Source organism: Eurytemora carolleeae, unplaced genomic scaffold (genome assembly GCF_000591075.1).
Source record: "Eurytemora carolleeae unplaced genomic scaffold, Eaff_2.0 scaffold3, whole genome shotgun sequence".
Lineage (NCBI taxonomy): Eukaryota > Metazoa > Arthropoda > Copepoda > Calanoida > Temoridae > Eurytemora > Eurytemora carolleeae.
Window position 1 is genome coordinate 702,243 of NW_019397377.1, and position 20,227 is coordinate 722,469.

The 20,227-nt window shown below is 33.0% G+C and overlaps 1 protein-coding gene across 2 annotated transcripts; it reads right to left on the reverse strand.

The window, feature by feature from the left end:
* Positions 1–6,290: 6,290 nt before the first annotated feature.
* LOC111713876 (eukaryotic translation initiation factor 5) lies at positions 6,291–15,443 on the reverse strand. Of its 2 annotated transcripts, none has more exons than XM_023488849.1 (13): positions 15,292–15,443; positions 14,274–14,337; positions 14,153–14,210; positions 13,879–14,100; positions 13,511–13,796; positions 11,801–11,989; positions 11,493–11,687; positions 11,185–11,256; positions 9,707–9,754; positions 8,349–8,552; positions 7,838–7,915; positions 7,676–7,759; positions 6,291–7,581 (listed from the first exon to the last, which is right to left on the reverse strand). In XM_023488849.1, exons 4-13 carry the CDS (start codon positions 13,920–13,922, stop codon positions 7,480–7,482), a joined length of 1,302 nt encoding a protein of 433 aa, XP_023344617.1. In that variant the 5' UTR covers positions 13,923–14,100; positions 14,153–14,210; positions 14,274–14,337; positions 15,292–15,443; the 3' UTR covers positions 6,291–7,479. The 2 variants fall into 2 exon arrangements, with proteins under 2 accessions (XP_023344617.1, XP_023344618.1); XM_023488850.1 differs by lacking the exon at positions 15,292–15,443 and adding an exon at positions 14,689–14,716.
* Positions 15,444–20,227: the final 4,784 nt, after the last annotated feature.

The following is a 20,227-nucleotide window of genomic DNA, read 5'->3' on the forward strand; positions in this document are numbered from 1 at the left end:
TTTATTAAAATTAAATTGATAAAGACAAAAGTTGATCAATAATAAGACGGAAAAGACAGAATGATTTATTTTGGAACTGAATAAGCGCTTGATTGCTCCAGTGTAAATTGTTTTGGCCCCAGGAACAGATATATTAGCTTCAACATCTTCATACAGAAAAATTAAACTTGTATGAACAGTGTTGTGTTTGTATATTGAATGTTTATTGTATATATATTTATTTTGCTTGTGTGTCTCTTTGTTTGTTTGTACACCATAAACGTAAAATCGGCTCCATCGATCGAGCCTAATTAAATCAACTCACTTGAGGAAGTTAAAAAATTTGCTCGGACAAAATGAGGTAATGAGAAAAATCTATAAGGCCAAGACGTTACACCATTTCAAAAGGCGCGGATCCAGGGGGGCTCAAGGGTTCAAGAGTATCTTTTGACCCCCCCCCCTTTCTGGAGACTAACCTGAAAGTTTACTGTAACTTGTTTTCCAGCAGATACGTTAATATGCTTTAACAAAACTATAAATGCTTAAATCAAATCAGCCTATTCTCTATTCTCTTGGGAAAAAGTATCTTTGAAATTTTAAAATGTGTAAATGTCAATTTTTGTGTTGTGTCAGTGAGTGTGTGACATTATGTACACCCTCGAAGAAAATATTAGACAAAAACGATGGTTTTTGAGTTTTTAGTTCGTTTTTGCCTTATAGTTTTCACCTAGGATAACAAATTTGCATGTTTGATATTAGTAAACTTCTACAGAAGACAATTTCAAATCGTTGAACCTGTAAATCTTTTAAAAGTCGAAAAGTATTAAAAGTTTCTGTAAAACGAATCTAGCAATTGCCCATCGCTATATTTAAACCTACAGGGTTAAACCACAAAGAACAGAAGTTAGGAATAGATTAATACTCTACAATCTTGAAATCGCATCCTTTGAGGGTAACAATTAGTCACATAAAAAAAATACCCTGAACCTTTCGCAGTTAATTTCTTAATCTAAAACAGTTAGGGTTTCCAGTCGAAATTTTTTGCACGAAAATTGTGCAAAAATTGTGCAAAGATTTGTTAACGTTTCGAGTAAAAATTGCACGAAATTTCAATGATGCGCAAAAGCTATTTCGCGCAAATTCTGAAGAAAATCTTGGTATTTGCTTATTTCGTTATTTCCTGCTATTTCGTTATTTCGAGCTATTTCGTTATTTCGTTAAATTTCGAGAAACAATTCCAGGAAATGGTGAATAAATTCAAAATTAAACCAATTAGATTCAGAGTCAACTATACTTCAGCCTGCTCGGCGCTCACACATGCTGGCCGAATGAGCCCCAATTCTCAGGTTTTAGGCAATCATTCTCAAAGTAGTAACTGAGTTACTCAGGAATTAATTAAGTAGTAACTGAGTTACTCAGGAATTAATTAATCATAATCACATCATCAGTCCGGTCTAAACTTAATGAGACGAGCAGGATTAGATTGAAGTTGTTTTTTACAGAAACTAAAAATTCACACCATACTGTCCAAATATTAAAATCTTTCATATTTATGCACTATATGGCATGCAACAAATATTATTACTTAATTTCGTTTTCGTGCACACTGCTGAACAAAAATTTCAATTTTTCGTATTCATGGGCATTGCAAAATTACATGCAAAAATGGCCTGTATTCATGCGAATATCATGAAAAAATTCCGACTGAAATTTCGTATTCATGCGAAATTTTGTGCAAAAAAAAATATTTATTTAGAATAAATTCACAATTTCGTGCAAAACTGTTTTTGTATTAATATGAAAATGATGCGGAAATTCGTGCAAAAAAGTTATTTCGTGAAAAACCACGGAACTGTTGCGCAAGAGAATTGGGTTTCGTGAAAAACCTATAAACATTATGTAAAATTGTAATTAGAAATTATGTAATGCCAATGGAAATGAAAATATATATTTTTAAGAGTAATATGTCTGAGTGGAAAAAATTGTAAATGCAGTTGTAATGTCGAAATATTTTTACATACTATAAAAGAAATTTTCTGTTTTGAGCACTTAAAATACCCAATTTTAAAGCTTGTTTCGTTTAAAAAATTTGCGGGGGGCTAGAAATATCAAGGAATGAAAGACACGACGAAAGTAGAATTAAATAAATGACCTGCAATAGACGATACAATTGTTTTCTCATCTTATTATTTATACTATTAATATGCCTTTAAAATTATAGATTAAAAGTAGGAGAACTAGAGTTTACAGACAGAAAGTAGGAGAACTGGAGTTTACAGATAGAAAGTAGAAGAACTAGAGTTTACAGACAGAAAGTAGGAGAACTAGGATTTACAGATAGAAAGTAGACGAATTTAAGTTTACAGACAGAAAGAGGAGAGAACTAGACTTTACAGATAGAAAGTAGGAGAACTATAGATTTTACAGACAGAAGTGGGATAAACTGGATTTTGTAAACTTTTATTTTTTTAACAAATAAGAAATAGGAAATTACTTCTTTTTACAATTTTAAAGAGGGCCCGAAAACTTTTTNAATACAACCTTAAATTCGGTCTTTGATTTCTAAAGTGAAATGTACAGACTAAGGAACTAAGCCTCTGCCTCCCAATTTTATTTTCTAATCATCATAGTTTCTTTGCAACTTGATGTTTTGATATTTATAACTACTTTTTTTAGATCAAATAGCTTAAGTATAAAATATCAAAGGTAAATACAATAAGTTTTCAAAGGTTTAGGAATTAGAATAATCCTCTCCTGCCGACACTAGGCAGCTCAGCAACCTTAAATTCGGTCTTTGATTTCTAAAGTGATATATACAGACTAAGGAACTAAGCCTCTGCCTCCCAATTTTATTTTCTAATCATCATAGCTTCTTTGCAACCTGATGTTTTGATATTTATAACTACATATTTTTTAGATCAAATAGCTTAAGTATAAAATACCAAAGTTAAACACAATAAGTTTTCAAAGGTTTAGAAAATTAAAGTTAGAGACACGTCTTTAGCTCCCCCCCCCTCCTCAAAAAAAACGTCTTCTGAAAATATCTGGATTATGAATAAGACTATAGGAGGGGGTAAGGGTGAAAGGTTTAATCTATGTGTCTTTAACTAGTATTTAGGATTAAATCTATATTAATGATGTTTAGTCGGTTGAATTAGTTACGATACGAATATTAGAGATACGAATATACAGACCAAGGATGTGTGGATGACAGGCGAATAAAGGAACTGAGTACTATCGTCAAACTCAAATCTTATAATTTTTATATCTTTGCATCTTGAAGTCGTTAACCTTTGAAATTCTAACAACGAATTCTGTTAAATCAAATAATAAAATTTTGAAATGTCAAATGAATTTCGCCATAAGGTGGCCAAGATTTAGGAATTTATAGAGAGTTAGAGTTTGTAGCGAGAGTTCAGTTCCTTTATTAAAAACAAATGAAATCTATCAAAGAACAGAATTAAGAATAATCGTTTTAAATAATGGTTGAAACGGAAGTGTGAAAAAATCTGTTTTATATTCATGGATGGATGGTATCAATTTTACATGTTCATGTCTGCATAACATTAAATGGAAGCAAGCTCCAAACCAGAGCTGAAAACTTTAGAATGGTGGATTTCAAGAGTAATGCGTAAACTCCTGGTTTTACTAAACCCGAGATTATTTTAATACGCATTCGATATCCAAGAAAGAAGTTTAAAATTTAACCAATCAGCGTTTCATATTAAGATGTACTCTTTAACTTTTAAAAAGCCGGTAAATTCATCCATGTTCTAGCATTCAATCCATGGTAAATTAATCCTTGTTCTAGCATTCAATCCATGGTAAATTCATCCTTGTTCTAGCATTCAATCCATGGTAAATTCATCCATGTTCTAGCATTCAATCCATGGTAAATTAATCTTCTTTTTAGCATTCAATCCATGGTAAATTCATCCTTGTTCTAGCATTCAATCCAGAGTAAATTCATCCTTGTTCTAGCATTCAAACCAGAGTAAATTCATCCTTGTTCTAGCATTCAATACAGAGTAAATTCATCCTTGTTCTAGAATTCAATCCAGAGAAAATTCATCCTTGTTCTAACATTCTATCCAGAGAAAATTCATCCTTGTTCTAGCATTCAATCCATGATAAATTCGTCCTTGTTCTATCATTCAACCCATGGTAAATTCATCCTTGTTCTAGCATTCAATCCAGAGTAAATTCATTCTTGTTCTAGCATTCAATCCAGAGTAAATTCATCCTTGTTCTAACATTCAATCCAGAGAAAATTCATCCTTGTTCTAACGTTCAATCCAGAGAAAATTTATCCTTGTTCTAGCATTCAATCCATGGTACATTCATCCTTGTTCTAGCATTCAATCCAGAGTAAATTCATTCTTGTTCTAGCATTCAATCCAGAGTAAATTCATCTTTGTTCTAGCATTCAATCCAGAGTAAATTCATTCTTGTTCTAGCATTCAATCCAGAGTAAATTCATCCTTGTTCTAGCATTTAATCCAGAACATTGCGTTGTATTAAAATGTTCAAGCCTTAACGTTTCTTACATTACACTTCATTAAAAATAATATGGTTTCTAGATGAAAGCATTCCTTAATAATTACATTCCAACTTTAGTATTTTTCATCCTAAAATATGCCATGCAAAAAATATTGTGTTGTTCATCTTTTTTTACTCACCCTGTATGTTGCTGTTGTATTGTTACCCTTTTTAGAGAATATGTGTAGAAGAATATGCATTATGCAATATAAAGATGTTATAATATTATTTTTACCGTTTTTTATAATTTGTGAATGAAAGTTTTTACCATTAGACTTTCAACTCAAAGTGCGTCTTAAAGGGACTAGAGACGTAATTTCAAGTGACCTTCCATTTATGGAGTGGCATACCATTGTCTAGCATCTGCATATATTTACAAGATAGGAAAACGCTGGTATTTTCAAATCATCGATCAGATAAAGGTATACACTTTGCCATTGGGAATCGACCATAACCCTCTTTAAATGGAGGATCACTTGAAAATATCATCGTGTATTTGACGAGCTTAAAAAATAGACATGTTTTGGGACACTTCATAAAATGAGTTAAAATTTGACAATTTTCTATGTGGAACAGTAGTTCTAAATTATTTTACCTTTATTTAGGGTCATTTTTTTCTTTCTTTACTCAATGCAAACTGACCCTCCGGTGGATTTTCTTCTATCTAACGGAATCAACAAAATTCATAGTCTGAAATATCTAAGGTCTACAACATTGGGTAGTAAAGTGAGTAAAAAAGCTTTAGTTTACAAACCACAAAGAAAATGTTTTCAGGATTCATGTTTGGGGTTAAAAAAACATCAAATAAAGTAAGACAAATGCTAAATTTTTTTAAAACACTTTAATAACGCGAAATAAAATTAAAAATTTGTTTTTTTCTTTTTTTAACAAATCGATTAAAAAACAGGTTTTTATACTATTAAGTTAAGTAAAAATCTATTAATGAATAAAACATACCACGTATTTTCCAATTGATAAAATATTTTTGCATTTTAGCAAGTATCTACATTTCTAAATTTTTCAACTTAAAACATGAACCATGCCAACTGAAGTTATGATTTCAATTAGTCAAATAAACATGAAACCCAGTAACTTTGTCGTGTTCACAGACCCGTTCATTTTAATAACTGCCAACGGCTACTTAGATTTGTTTTAACGTTTGGAACTAATAGTTAATGAACGTCAGGAGGATGTTGGAAAGTGCCTACTGCGCAATCCTAGTCCTCGAACATACTGCTTAGATTCCTTATCTTACTTGCACCCGACTAAATCTATATTTGGACCTGCTTCCACTCATTAGAATTCAACAGTTTATTAGTGATGGGCATCGTTTATGTAAACGACATTTATATTCGTTACGATGGTGTCGTCCGGAAATACAATAAATGTGAACGAATGACTTGGATCGTTCGGTGAAATGAAAATACAGTCGTTAATCGAGAACCAACCGAAGTAAACAAGAACGAACTTATGAACAACTTAAAAACCCAAATGAAAAGACTAGACTCACTGGACGAGCCCATCTTTACGATTTATTTCTCTTTAAAAACCCCCATCACAAAAAAGCAGATTGCACGAATTTTGCCAAAAACTTTTATCAAAATTTTTGCAAATGCCTTTAACGTTCAATTTTTCTTGAGGGATTTTAAAAATAACGAATTTTGCATGCAATTTAGTAGAGCCAAAAGACTTTCTAAAGTAACCAAATATTAAAGATTAACATCACAGTATTAAAAAAAGTAACAGGTCAATAGAACACGCAATAATAACGCTGAACACTACAAATATATTTATTACTTAAACCACAAATATTAAACACGGGTTGAATGTTGAAGGGATTACAATAAGCACGTCCAGGCGGATATTTGAGGCAGTTATTAAATGAATGAAGAAAATCGGCGACAAATATACCTGGATGTAAACTAGAACCACACTTATGATTAGATACATAATCTAAAAATAATCAAAGACAGGTAAGAATCAAATATATATCTGAGGATTGAACTGACCCTGATTTTGATCTAATACTAGTTCGGAAAATGGTTTCTCAGATAGATTACGATTGAGTTGATATTTGTATAAAATAATATTTGTGCGAATAAATTGCAAATGGTAAATGTTTTGATGAGAGAACCAGGGTCCAGGAATACAAATTAATTTTTAAACGACCAAAAAATGCGACAAAAGAAGCCTACGTGAATTAGTGCTAAAACCCAACTATGTGAAAACTAAAATTTTTAATTTAATCCAACACCGAACATTTGAAGTTTTGTCTAAATTATGTAACTACATAAAAGGAAATATATAGATAGTTAATGATAATACAACGATCAACACTGAAAGCTAACATTAAATAAACCCTCGGCCCAGCACACAACATCATAAATAATGGGTTCAACTCGGGCTATAAACAGTTAAGCTTAAGCTCGCTAGGGTTGAGGGGACGTAAAACGCAATATAACCAGTTTCAAGAATACTAGAATAATTCCAAGATGGCGACCTTGTTCCTTATTTTAGATTTAGTCGAAACTTGGTTAACAATTTTAGTTTTAAGATTGTTTTACAAGGAAACAAATATAATTCTGTAAAGTTGACAGATGTACAATGTACAGTGTACACAGAAGAATGATAAAGCAGATACAACAGCTAGGGTTCACATAGATATTGAGTAGTGTCCACAGTTCACAGGTTAAGTGTAATCTTATACACTCTTGAGTACACACTACACATGCAGTCTATTTTTGCACGCGCGTTTTATGAAGTCCTTAGTGAGGGCACTTGGTAGATTTTGTAACACAGAACAGTAGTGCTCAGCCTGGTTTATAATCAATTCCGATTAAGCAGAATCAAAATAAATTTTTTACCGTAGAGGGTTCAACTATAAATATTTCAACTTTTAGGATTTGAAATTATAGCAGGTCTGTGCACACTGTAGCTGTGGGATTGTTTAGGTTGGTCAGGTTATATATCATCAATATCAATATCATTCTCATCGTCATCTTCGTCTTTTCCATTTGTAGTCGACGCATCGAGATCTTTCTTCTCAGGCTCAGCGCTGGTCTCCTTTAATTATGAATTTATATAAGAATTTATGTTAATACATAATAACACATCACTGTAAAGCAGTGAAAATATTTAAAGAAAAAATAATTAATACCTTGAGCTTAGATATTTTAGCTCTCTCATCAAACTCTAGATCAATATCATCCTCCGAACTATCCTCACTCTCCTCGTCAGCCTCCTATATTAATATATTCAGTATTATTTATCGGTACATACTAGGCTAGGAGTAGTTCTCTTTAACCATCCAATAGAATACCTTCAGCCAGGTGATGAAAGGAGAAGCTTTCTCATGAATCTTAGCCGCCATTTCCTTACTCACATACTTCTTAGAGACCTATAAACAGAATAAAGATGACAAATTAACAAAAAGAGTATTACGATTTTAGCCCCGGGGGAGGGGGTTAGTTAGCAAAGATTATTATTACACATTACTCTCTATTATTTCATTACTTTTCGACAGGAAAACTTTTCGGTTGAAATTCGGTAATAGTTAAAAATGTGTCCGTACATTATATTTCCACGTACCTTCAATTATACATAGATTTTGTGATAAATTGATCGATTTTTGTATTCCGCGTTAAAATAAAATAATTATGAAATATGTTGATGAACACGTCATATTCTTACTACCAAACAATTAAACATTTCCCTCCACTTAATTCTTCTAGTTTGCTTCACATCATACTGGAATTATAAAAGAAGTTTAAATTTAAAAATATAGGATGCACCAGGAACATATATAACACAAAATATACTTCAGTTCTAACCTTCTTGGCCCACTCCAGAATAACCTCCTCCTCCAAAATATCCTCATCGAAGAGCTCCTTTAAAATATGCGGAACCCTGACAAGGAGTGCTGCTTCCTTAGTCTCTATAGTCTTCTCAATACCTCCGAGAAGATACTTCTGAGCTTTCTGGTTTTCATGGGTGAACCTGAGGAACAGGTTCTTATGCTTGGTTATCTGCTTCTCCTACTCGCAATAAACCATTTAATTGAAGACTATGTCATCCCAAGCAATTTCCCCGCAACTCTCACTCAAACATGTCGGGAGTGTTGGGACGTTTCATACATGGACATTTCATAGGAAGACATTTCATAGACATGAAAGACTTATCAGAAAGACAATTCACAGAAGAACATTTCTTCGTTACCAAAATCACAGATAGTTTCATAATAAATGAGAAGACATGACGTGTCACTTAACAGTGCTTAGGATCCGGATCCGTTGGATCCGCAAGATTTTGGCTTCCTGGATCCAGATCCAGATCCAAGGGGTAAAATATCAACCAAAAACTGCAAAAAAAATCTTGTTTACTCCAAAACCCCAAATCTGAACTTTTGAAAAAAAAGATTATAAAATTTCCTCATTTCTGAATGGTTCATCAAGTTTTAGGATAAAAATAAGCGAAAAAAATAAAACCAAAAATTTGAAAATTTTGTTTTCTCAAAAAATTTCAGTAAATCTTAAAGAAATAACCTGGGTCCGGATCCGGATCCATTTTTTTCCAGTGCGGATCCGGATCCGCATCAAAATTGAATGGATCCTAAGCACTGGTGTCACATAAAGGAATTAATTTCTTTGAGGTTCTTAATCCGTAAGCTATATATATTAACAAGCTGAAGTACCCGGCGTTGCTTAGTGGAATTTTGAAAAAAAAAACTGTGGGATATTTTTCCTTTTTGGGGGAAAATTTTTCGTTTTTATAAAAAAACTTTTGGATTTCTTAAAGCCTTTGTCCCAGAATACCCTCAAGTTCTCTCAAAAATGCCAGCCAATTTGGTACAGCCGTTTGGCCATTTAAAGCTAATATTTATGGGGTAAGAACCTTATTAGATTAAAAGCGAAATTTTGATGTAAAATCAGAAAGATCATAGAAATAACATTAAATGATTAAAAGATCAATTTGTAAAACCTTTTCTTCTTTCTCTGAAATGTCTTTCAATATAATATCCCAACACCCTGTTCTGCACAATACCCCCTTTTTTGCCATTCTTACAAGATTTAAAAACCCTCACAAACTTTACTTAAATGAATTAAAATGTAATCTTAAAACAAATTTGCACATTTGTTGAGATAAAGTTTCGAAGAAAAATAAATAGTATATTTTTTTAACGGTTTCTTTCCTTCATCATTTTCTCGTCAAAGAGGAGTTCACACAGTACAATTGGAGCCTAAAACAGTACAGATTAAATATTGATTACTCTTTGTTTAAATATTTTTGCAGATTTAGTTTCTTTAAGGTCAATTTCGATTGCATAATATCGTAAATGATATTAAACTAATTTAGATATCTGAACATTTGTATTGCAGCAATTTTTTCAAGTAGCTTAGCTTACTCAAAGCTGGAAGAATAAGTCTGTAATTATTAAACTTATCTTTTTCGTCCGCTTTAGGGATGGGAATAATTTGAACCTGATGGTCATTTGAACCTGATGGTCATTTGAGCCTGATGGTCATTTGAACCTGATGATCATTTTGAACCTGATGATCATTTGAACCTGATGATCATTTTGAACCTGATGGTCATTTGAGCCTGATGGTCATTTGAACCTGATGGTCATTTGAACCTGATAGTCATTTGAACCTGATGGTCACTTTGAACCTGATGGTCATTTTGAACCTGATGATCATTTCAACCTGATGATCATTTCAACCTGATGATCATTTCAACCTGTTGATCATTTGAACCTGTTGATCATTTGAACCTGTTGATCATTTGAACCTGTTGATCATTTGAACCTGTTGATCATTTGAACTATTGTTCATTTGAACTGTTCATTGTTCACGACTGATTTTCACGCAGGATAGCTCATAAAAGCTTTTTCTATTTATTTGTAGAATTTATAACCAATAATGTATGAACTTGAAGGTTTTTTAAAATCCGGAATTCACATCTTTAATATACTTCCTTATTTTACAAAGATTTCTACTGCAGCATATTTTAAGCGATTGAAGGAGTAATAGACTATTTGAATGAAGCCAAATATATTGAAGCCTAAATTTAATTTATGTCAAATGAACTTGTGCTTAATTTTAGGTTTAAATGTGACAATTTGAAGTAAAATTCGATTTGTAGTCTAGATGAGAACAAGAAACAACTCATTTATGAAGCTTGGATGTCATGCTTTTTGATGATTAGGTCAATTGAACAATTTATTTTGAAAGGAACTGTTCAATCAGACTAAAATATCATATTTTCTGGCAGAAATGCTATATTAGAAGGTTAAAATGTCAACTGAAAAAATTTATTTTATTGAAGTTACTTAAAATTATATGTTTTTAGTGTAAAACTTATCTTTAAAACATCTTATTTGTACTCCTTCATTGTTTTACAGAAAATGGTCAGATTTTTGCTACTTTTCCTTAGCAATTCTCCATATATATATTTCAAAGTCAAAAAAGGTTAACAATTTTGAAGTTGAGTTTGATTTTTTAACCTTTTCACTGGGATTTATTCAGACCTATCACATAATTTTTATTTCCCAAAAAATGTGTAAACTCCTTACTACCCACGCACACCAACTATTAGCAGCCAGTATTCAACAAAATTAAAAATAATTGCCCGTTTTTAGTGTTTGAAGAAGAATTAAGCATGTGTTACCTTATTCTTCACCTCCAACCTTTCAGCCTCTGTAAGGATCTCTTTCTGTACAGCGGCTGACAGTGCTCCCGCCTGTAATTTATCTTATATTTCAACAATGCTGTTAAGATCAACTTGACAAAGCGAGAGGGCNCCCCAATATTTTAAAATGGGAAAAGAATTAGTATTGAAGAAAAAAGAACCATTTTTCTTAGTATAAAATGATTCAAACATCAGTGCACAAAACATTATATGGAGCCAAGTGGAGCTAAATTTTCGTGTTGGTTTCTATTTCGAGACAAATGTTTTCTTTTAACACCTGTATGTACCTGGATCTTCTGTTTCACGAACTGATGAAAGATGTTGATTCTATCTCCCTCAGGTTTTTCAAGGTCATTATCTATAACCAAGCCTCCCAGACCTCCAGATAGAGCCTCCATCCTGCGCCTGACAGCATCCTCACTAGTATCCTCTCCCCAGTCAACCTCATCCTCATCCTGGCCCCAGTCATCGTCCCCGTTATTCTAGATAACCATACCTTTAGAAGTCTTTTATTGCTGTAAAAACAGAAACCTTTTTATTATAAAATTGTACATTAACTGCCGAGAAATGATAGTTGACCAAAACGTTGTGTCACCTGATCTTCATCCGACCCATCCTTCTTCTTGTCCTTCCGGTCCTTTTTCTTAGTAACAGACTCCCCTTGTGCTTCTATCTCCTTCTCCGGTGGATTCTTGATGATAAACGTCGCAACCTTGTGCAGATTATCCATCGTGAAGATGTGACCACAGGCCTTACAGGAGGCTCCAATCAGATTCTTCTTTACCTATAGACATATCTGTAAAACCAATATACTTGCTTGCATTATATGTCAATTCAAGGACTGAACAAAGCTCCCAGCGCCCATCTTCGATTTCTCTAAAATGTTGCCCTTTCTGCCTCATTAAGATTAATGCTTAAACTTTTTATTTATTAAATTATTATTAAACCCGAGATTGGTTTGATACGCATTCGATATCCAAGAAAGTAGTATAAAATTCAACCAATCAGCGTATCATGTTAGATGTACTATTAAACTTTTGAAAAATAGGTTTTTTAACTGTGTCATATCAATTGAACTAAACATCCATTAAATAAATGTAATTGGATTAATGTTTGTTAAGACTCGTTTAAAATGATAATAGTCCTAAAATGTGATAAAATATATTTCTTAATAGGTTCATATTAACATGATTAAATTTATCTTTCCTTAAATGCTCTAAAAGCCGGCTTGTGCACAGCCGACTTTATTTCAATCGGATATTAGTTCAATCGATATAGCATTGTATCTGTAATTGTTATCAAACGTAACTTTCATACAGTAGGGATATACAAAAAAGAGGATTAAGAATAAAATCAGAAATGTGTACATTGGATACTCAGATTAAGCGATCAGGATTAGGGATATCTCATTAAGTGTTCAGTTTTGTTTGCTTAATTATGTCTAAAATTTTAGTTTTAATATTAGTTCAATCGATATAGCATTGTATCTGTAATTGTTATCAAACGTAACTTTCATACAGTAGGGATATACAAAAAAGAGGATTAAGAATAAAATCAAAAATGTGTACATTGGATACTCAGATTAAGCGATCAGGATTAGGGATATCTCATTCTAAAGTGTTCAGTTCTGTTTGCTTAATAATGTCTAAAATATTAGTTTTGCGGTTTCATTTGCTAAATAACGAGGATGAAGTTGATTTAATTTCCCGCATTTTTAATAAACAGATTCCCACATTACTAGTTAAACTAAATAAAAATAATATTAATATTTTGATTTCTCAATGTTATTGATTTCTAAATTATAAAAGAAAGAACAGTTTGTTTTTATTTTCCTTTTTGTTAAAATTTTTATTTTATGATAAGATCTTGCAAGTGTGTAAACTGTAAATGCTTGAAAATTGACATTGAAACGAATTCGAGTAATTGCCACAAAACCAGGATATATTTTAAAAACGCGAAATGAGCTGAAATGCGGTAATTGTTTCAAAATAGAAACATGTTCGAAAATGAAACCAAGTATCATCACAACTAATTCTAGCACCTTATTAGTTTTAGGTTGACTTTTTTTTCCATATAAATGTTTTAGTCATTTTCTATAAATGTATGGTGTAGTTATGTTCAACTCGGCAAAAGAGATATATGCTTGGACCCTAGAAAAGATGACTTTGCAGACTTGGCCAATTTCTAACACTCGAGTTTAGAAATGGGCAGAGTGTTAGTTTTGGAACTAATTTCCCCTGAAATGGAATTAGGGATATAAATTCCAAATAAATTTCCAAGATTGATCTTCACTTGATTAACTAACCTTAATTACAGTTTCGGGGTTTTCGCATTGTTCACACAGAACAAACTTATTGATGAAACCATCCAGCATATCCTGCAGCTTTCCGGCCTCATGGCACCCATTCACGATATACCTCTCGTTCTTCACATCAGATTGGGTCTGAGCTCCCAGCTCACAACCAAAGTACTTGGTGACGTAGGTCGGAGGACGAGCCAGCGCACGTGCAACATCAACCATGTTGACCAGCACAGTCTTGATACCGTTCCCCTTACCCTCAACCTTAGCCTGGATCCTAGGCATCTTATACCTGAATAAAAATAAGATATTTATAGACATTCACTAAAGTATTTTTTTTAACAATAGTTATATTTATTTTATAATATCTTTACCTGTAGAAGGCGTCCTGGACATTCCTGTTCACGTTGAGAGCCATTTTATCTTCTTAAAACTTCCGGTAAATTCAAATCTTGCGTGTGTCGGAAAAAATAATCAATTCCCTTTAACTTAGTGGTATTTGCCTGTGAAATTTAAATTGGGTTTAAGCAGAAATTTTTTATCACAGCATTAAGGTTTCACAGCATAGAAATTTTTTTTAGAGACTACACTGATTCCTGAAAAAAAAAAAATGAAAACATGAATTTGTGCAACAAATGAAAAAAATACCTAATGGGAGCCAGTTTTCGATGTTTGTATCTTGTGCTAGCTGGGACCAAGTAGGCTCCTGAAAGCATGATTATTTGATAACTGCGTAAGTCATAATATCTAGGGTGTCTTCAATGAATACCTGCTGTGGGGGGTGATTCGAAGGTTTCCTCCCGCCACATGCACAGAGATGCAATTGCAGCCACCTAAAAAGATAAAATAAATACTCATTTTATTTTAAAAATTAATATATGGATATATTGTTGTTTTATCTCTTTGAAACCAGATTATTTAAATTTCAAAATTAATTACAGTTTACTTACTTATAAAATTTACCGAATTTACTGATAAAAAAAGGGGGGAAAACTTGCGGTTTGATATTCTGTTTCTGAATTCTCTCTCTCTCCCCCCCCCCTTCCCATGGAGGTTTGCAATTCTAAGATGTGAACCTTTAAAAAAGTGTTCATGTCAACAGATAAAAACGGTTTCAGCGATGTTTATCTTATTGTTTACATAGATATGTATATTTGCCGTTTATTATTCAAGTTCACACTTACGTTTTCGGAGAAGTTAAAATACTGAGGCTTTTTACAAGGACAAATATTTCAACCTTAGTATGCTCTTCACTTAAAAAAGGTCGAGATCAATTGGACGATTTTTACAAATGTGAAGAAAGACCCAGTCTCGTAATTTTTAGGTCAATGATAAAAAAATTATTCAATTTGAGAGCACACTATAAACCTGAGATTCAGAATTGCACTGGGAACAGGTGAATGTTAAACCCTGGATCAAATTACAAACCTTCAATTTAAAGCTTTGAAGAACTAAATATCCTGACTATTGTCCTAATCATATAGAATATTAAATACAGACTTAGCAAGGGTCGATTCAGAGTTATTTGTTGGAAAAAGTTTTAAGTTAAATAACCATTTTTTTGGATATTGTTCTGCAATTTGCCAATCTCAAATCTTTATATATCTTCATATAAACAGTCGTACTGCGCGTGTTGTCTTTAACGCACAATAATGTTTACAAAATAAACTTTTTTGTACACAAGCTATACTGCAGATTTGGCACATTTTTAATTAAGTTATTTAGAATACAATTAATAAAATTAATTTTTAAGTCACAATTTGATTCGATTCGTCAGATTTACTTACAGGGTGGATGATTGTGGGGTTCAGCTGTTGACCATGTATCTGTGTCGCTGTCGTCGGCCAGTACGGCTGTCTGCTGTGAACTACGGATGTCATGTAACAGCAGGTTGTCCAAGGGAACACACGCGGTACTAAAATAACGCAAATTAAATACCGAGATACGGGATTTACGCAATTCAAGGGCATAAATATTTCTGAAAAATTATCCCCCTCCCCTTTGTTAAATAAAAGTGTATTACCCCAGATAATAAGTATGTTTTCGAGAAGTCTAAAATTTTGTTTATAGAGTTTCATTTGCCGAGTTGGGCAAAATAAATCATGAGGGGGAAGAAATAAAAATTAGGTAATCAGTAACATTTGGAAATTAATAACTAAAATCGTGATATACAATTTAATTTTTTTCTCCCCCTCATATAAATTTGTGCACGCGATTTTCAACTATCTTTTATTGTTAAATTAATCTTGGTTTTAAATATCTCAGGGTTTAGTATAAACAATTTCTAGGCCAAGCGCTGAAGCAGGAGGGACAAATAAAGATTGCAAAAACAGGACTTAATTTGGAAAGAGACAATTTTAACCGAAGGGGTTTCGACCCCAGGGTTTACATTGGCAGGACAACGATCAAAGGAAGAAATAGGAAAGAGAATAGTTTCAACTTGAGAACGCTTTTAGACCAATAGACTACTACTAACCGCAGAGCCCGGCCCAGTGGTAATATACCTTTATTTAAACTTATAAATTCTATATAAGGATGGGGGGGGATGCAACTGCTCTGAATACCTGCAGACGCAAGGTTTAGAGAGCAAAACGAACAGATCGATACTTTCGAATGAATAGCTATTACGAAACACTCAGAGTCTGAGGACTGACGTCAGATCCGAAATACTTTGAAAGTTCAAAAGCGCGTCCATCTATTCGTGGAAATTGCGAGAATACCGCGTAATCTAGGAATCTAGTCAGAACAAACATGTTGAATATTTACACAAATATCGTTTTGATATGGAAATTTTTGCAGATGAAGACAAAAAAATACGCTTCTATTTCATTTAATCTGGCAGTCTTTAGAAACCCCATTTCTATTGAATCAACCCGATTTTGTTAAAATGAAGACGATCAAGATTTAGGTTTTGTCTCAAAGAGGTGTCATATCAATTGGACTAATGATCGATTGGAGGTGAAATATTGTCTGCACTAATGATTGATCTAACTAACGAGGGAGGGAACCCCCAGACGCCATGAGCCTCTGCTATGCAGATACGAGCCTCCCAAATTTGCTAGGCAGACCAAGCCTCCACTATGTAGACCAAGCCAAGCCTCCGCTATGCAGTAATTACGAGCCTCCACCATATACAGCGCAGCATTTCTTAGGTAATGTAACATCGTCTATACGCAACATCCCCCCTACTAAACTTCTGACCTATTAACTTTCCGACCTACTGCAATATCGGACCTACGCCATCTGTTTATTTTTGTATTATTTGAGGGTTAGGTTAGGGTAAGACAATTTCTGGGCCGAGCGCTGTGGCTATAAGGACAGGCTAGGGGCCGAGCACCCTGGCTAGGTTGTCGGGCGCTGCGGCCACAAGTCCATATAGCAGCTGTAAAACCACGTGCTAGTAGGTCGGATGTGTATGTGTATCGGATCTGGCGTATAGGTCAGATGTGGAGTATAGCGGATTTGCGTAGGTCGAAAAATACACCACCCATTTCTTAATCTTGGTTATGTGTAATGAAAAATTTTAACCATTTTTTTTTGACATATAGTGAGTGGCATAAGAATATGACATGAATAGGATTAGAGTTACTTATTGATTGTTATGATTAGAAACGATGCTATCCCGTTTGAACTATTTTCAGTTCATTTGAATTCCCTACTAACCCAAAAACCTAAAAATACCAAAGTCTCTATATAGGCATACATTAATAGGCATTTTTACGTATGCATGCATTGTATGCTCAACTTTTGGGTAAAGAACTTAGGTATATTTACGTATTTATCAAGCAATTTTTTTTAATGCTTTGGTTTTCCAGAAACGTATTTATACGGAAAATACGTATACTTTTTACGAAGTAATTTTCCTAAATTTTTAGGTTTTTATTTTACGTATTTTTTTTGAGTTTAAAAGTTTGATGCAAACCTAAAAATACGTATAATTTTGTAAATTTCATACCAAGAAATTTTTTCAAAGTTTTTATGTTTTTTCTTTACTTATAAAATTGTATTTTTTTCAAGTTTCAAAGTTTGATGCAAACCTAAAAATACGTACATTTTTGTAAAAATTATACCAAGAAAGTTTTTAGGTTTTTCTTTTACGTAGTTTTTAGGTTTTTTCTTCACTTAAAAATTGTATTTTTTTCGAGTTTAAAAGTTTGATGCAAAAATGCTTATTACGCGTAATCATTACGAAATTTTGCGAAATTACGTGAAATTAGTCCGCATTTTCACGAAATGGATATTTCCCCAATTACGAGAAGAGTAATCCTGCGAAATTAAACAAAATGGAAATTATTACTCGTAACTGCACGTAATTACGCGTAAGAGAATAATCTATTACGTTGGAAACCCTAATTTGGTTTTATTGTAATCTTTGATTTTAACAATACGTTTTTTCGAAAAATGTTAAGATTTATAAATGACACAAATTTTCTATATTTAATTTGAACTACAAAAAAGGTATCACTTAAATCAAAGATTTAAAAGATAAAAATAAAATTCAATTTAAAGTTTTTTCTATAAATATTTTTCTTTTTATGTAAAAAATGTTTGAAGTTTTATAGATCACTTAAGTCATAATTAGGCACTATTTGATAATTGTTAATTGCTTCTCATCTTTAAGAGAAACCTCTCAAGCCACTATTTTGAAAAATTTTATAACAATCTTTTATTTAAACTTAAAAAAAGTTTTTAAAAACCTCCTGTATTACACAGTTACATTTTGATGTATTGCGCATGTTCATTTCTTCATAACAGAGACTCAGTCAGCATTACAAACCTGGGAGGCTCAGGTCTGCATAGCGGAGGCTCATGTCGTCCGGGGATACCTCCCTCGTTGGATATCTGATAACCAATTGCCGGATAACTCAAATGTTAAGGCATAGAAGATCGATCGAACGGTTGTGGCTTTTGGTTGCAGGAAGGATAAAGCTAATTTGTCGCATGTAATTGGAAGAGGAAGTGCATTGTGACTCACGGCCGCATGCCTTCCCCCGCTTGGCAGGGATGAAAGGAGAAAAACTTAGAAACTCACTTAACGGCATTATATTCTTAAAACAGGATAGAGAGGACACAGGAATTGGGGAATGTTAATCAACGAAATGAAGTTTCGAGATTTTGACTAAAAGATGATTTAGTATTTTGTTTTCAACCCCTGTGCACGGGAATGTAAAACCATCTTTAAACTGCATTATAATATTACTTTTTAATTCAAAAATTCAACATTTCAGGAAGGATGAAAAACCCAATGGAAGCCTGGCGACGGCGTAGAAGAAATGGTTCAATTTGACAATGTTTTGCTTAATTAACAAACATTTTTTGTATCAATGTATTGCTTAATTAGCAAGCGTTTTATCAGTTCATCGCTTCTTTTTCAAACGTTTAATTGACATTGCTTCGTTTGCAAATATTTAATCCTATCATACCAATTTAAAATAGAAATCCAACAGGGCAGTCGCTGATTATTATCTACCACAGAAGCAAAATGGGCTGAAGATCACAGGCCGATTTCTTATTCATGTTACCATAGGTACATCTATATGTCTTATCTATCAATCTAATCTAAACTCCTCTGGTAAAGCGTAACCATGGTGTAACTATGATTCTACCTATGGTAGAATGCGTTAGAAATTGGCCAAATGATTGGGGACTGAAAATTGGTATTCAAACACAACGTCGGATGACATCTCTTCCAAATCATTTTATTTTTTCTTTTCCCAAGGCCAACATAAAAAAATCAACTTAATTACCAACACTTTTCTTTAGACCTGATGTAGTATTGTCACTTTAGATTTGTGAGAAAACTAGACGTTGTATGGGTGATTATTTTACTTGATTTTTTGCAGGCTGGTGTAAATTTCTTCAATGCAAGTCGAGCATAGTTTTTCGAAAAAATATGTCTACACAATGAATGAGACAGTCTGCTTTTTAACTCTTTCTGATGTCAGTTAACACACAATATTTTGGCATTCATTAAATAGCTTTATTGACCGCCTTACCAAGATATAAATATTTCACAATAAAAAATAAAAAATCGATTTTCCATCACCGCTCCGTAGATCAGTGGCAAAGGGTCTTGCACCTAAACAAGAAAAAATTAAACCAGCCACAGTAATTGTTCTTTGGAGACCAGTTATAACTAATATCCGCTGGATTAAAATCTGATTTAAAAAATGTCACTTAGCAGTGTGTGAAGGACCCTGTTGACCCGCCTCTGTCTATCTTCTCTTACAACATGTAACAACATCCACCTGCCTACATCCATCTGCCCTTCAGCCAAAATATGCATATATTGGCACCCATCTGAGTGTTAGAAATGGGCCAAATCTGCATAGTTATTTTTTTTAAGCGTATATATCTTGAAATCCAAGCCGAGTTCAACAAAACTTTGTCCACTTTTAGCTAATAAGGTGTGAGAAATAGTTTATGATGAAATTGGTTTTAATTTTCGAATATATATTTCGAAAAAATTACTGCATTTCAGCTCATGTCTTGTTTTCGGAACATATCCTGGTTTTGAGACAATTACTCGAATTCATATCAATGTCAATTTTCAAGCATTTACGCACTTACGTCACAAAACAAGATTATTTGATCTGAGCTGGGAACTTTAGAATAGTGGATATCGGGATTAATGCTTGATCCACTCTTTTTCTTAATCTCCAGATTAAATATTGCTTGTTCTCCTCATGAATTTTATCTCCAGGTTAATTAAAAGATCAGGAT

Excerpts from the sequence above, each read along its gene's own strand:
- LOC111713876 (XM_023488849.1), bottom strand. The coding sequence starts at position 13,922 with ATGGCTCTCAACGTGAACAGGAATGTCCAGGACGCCTTCTACAG. Across the intron at positions 11,688-11,800 it reads ATGGGTCGGATGAAGATCAG|AATAACGGGGACGATGACTG; the intron begins GTGACACAACGT and ends ATGGTTATCTAG. Across the intron at positions 11,257-11,492 it reads TCGTGAAACAGAAGATCCAG|GCGGGAGCACTGTCAGCCGC; the intron begins GTACATACAGGT and ends GATAAATTACAG.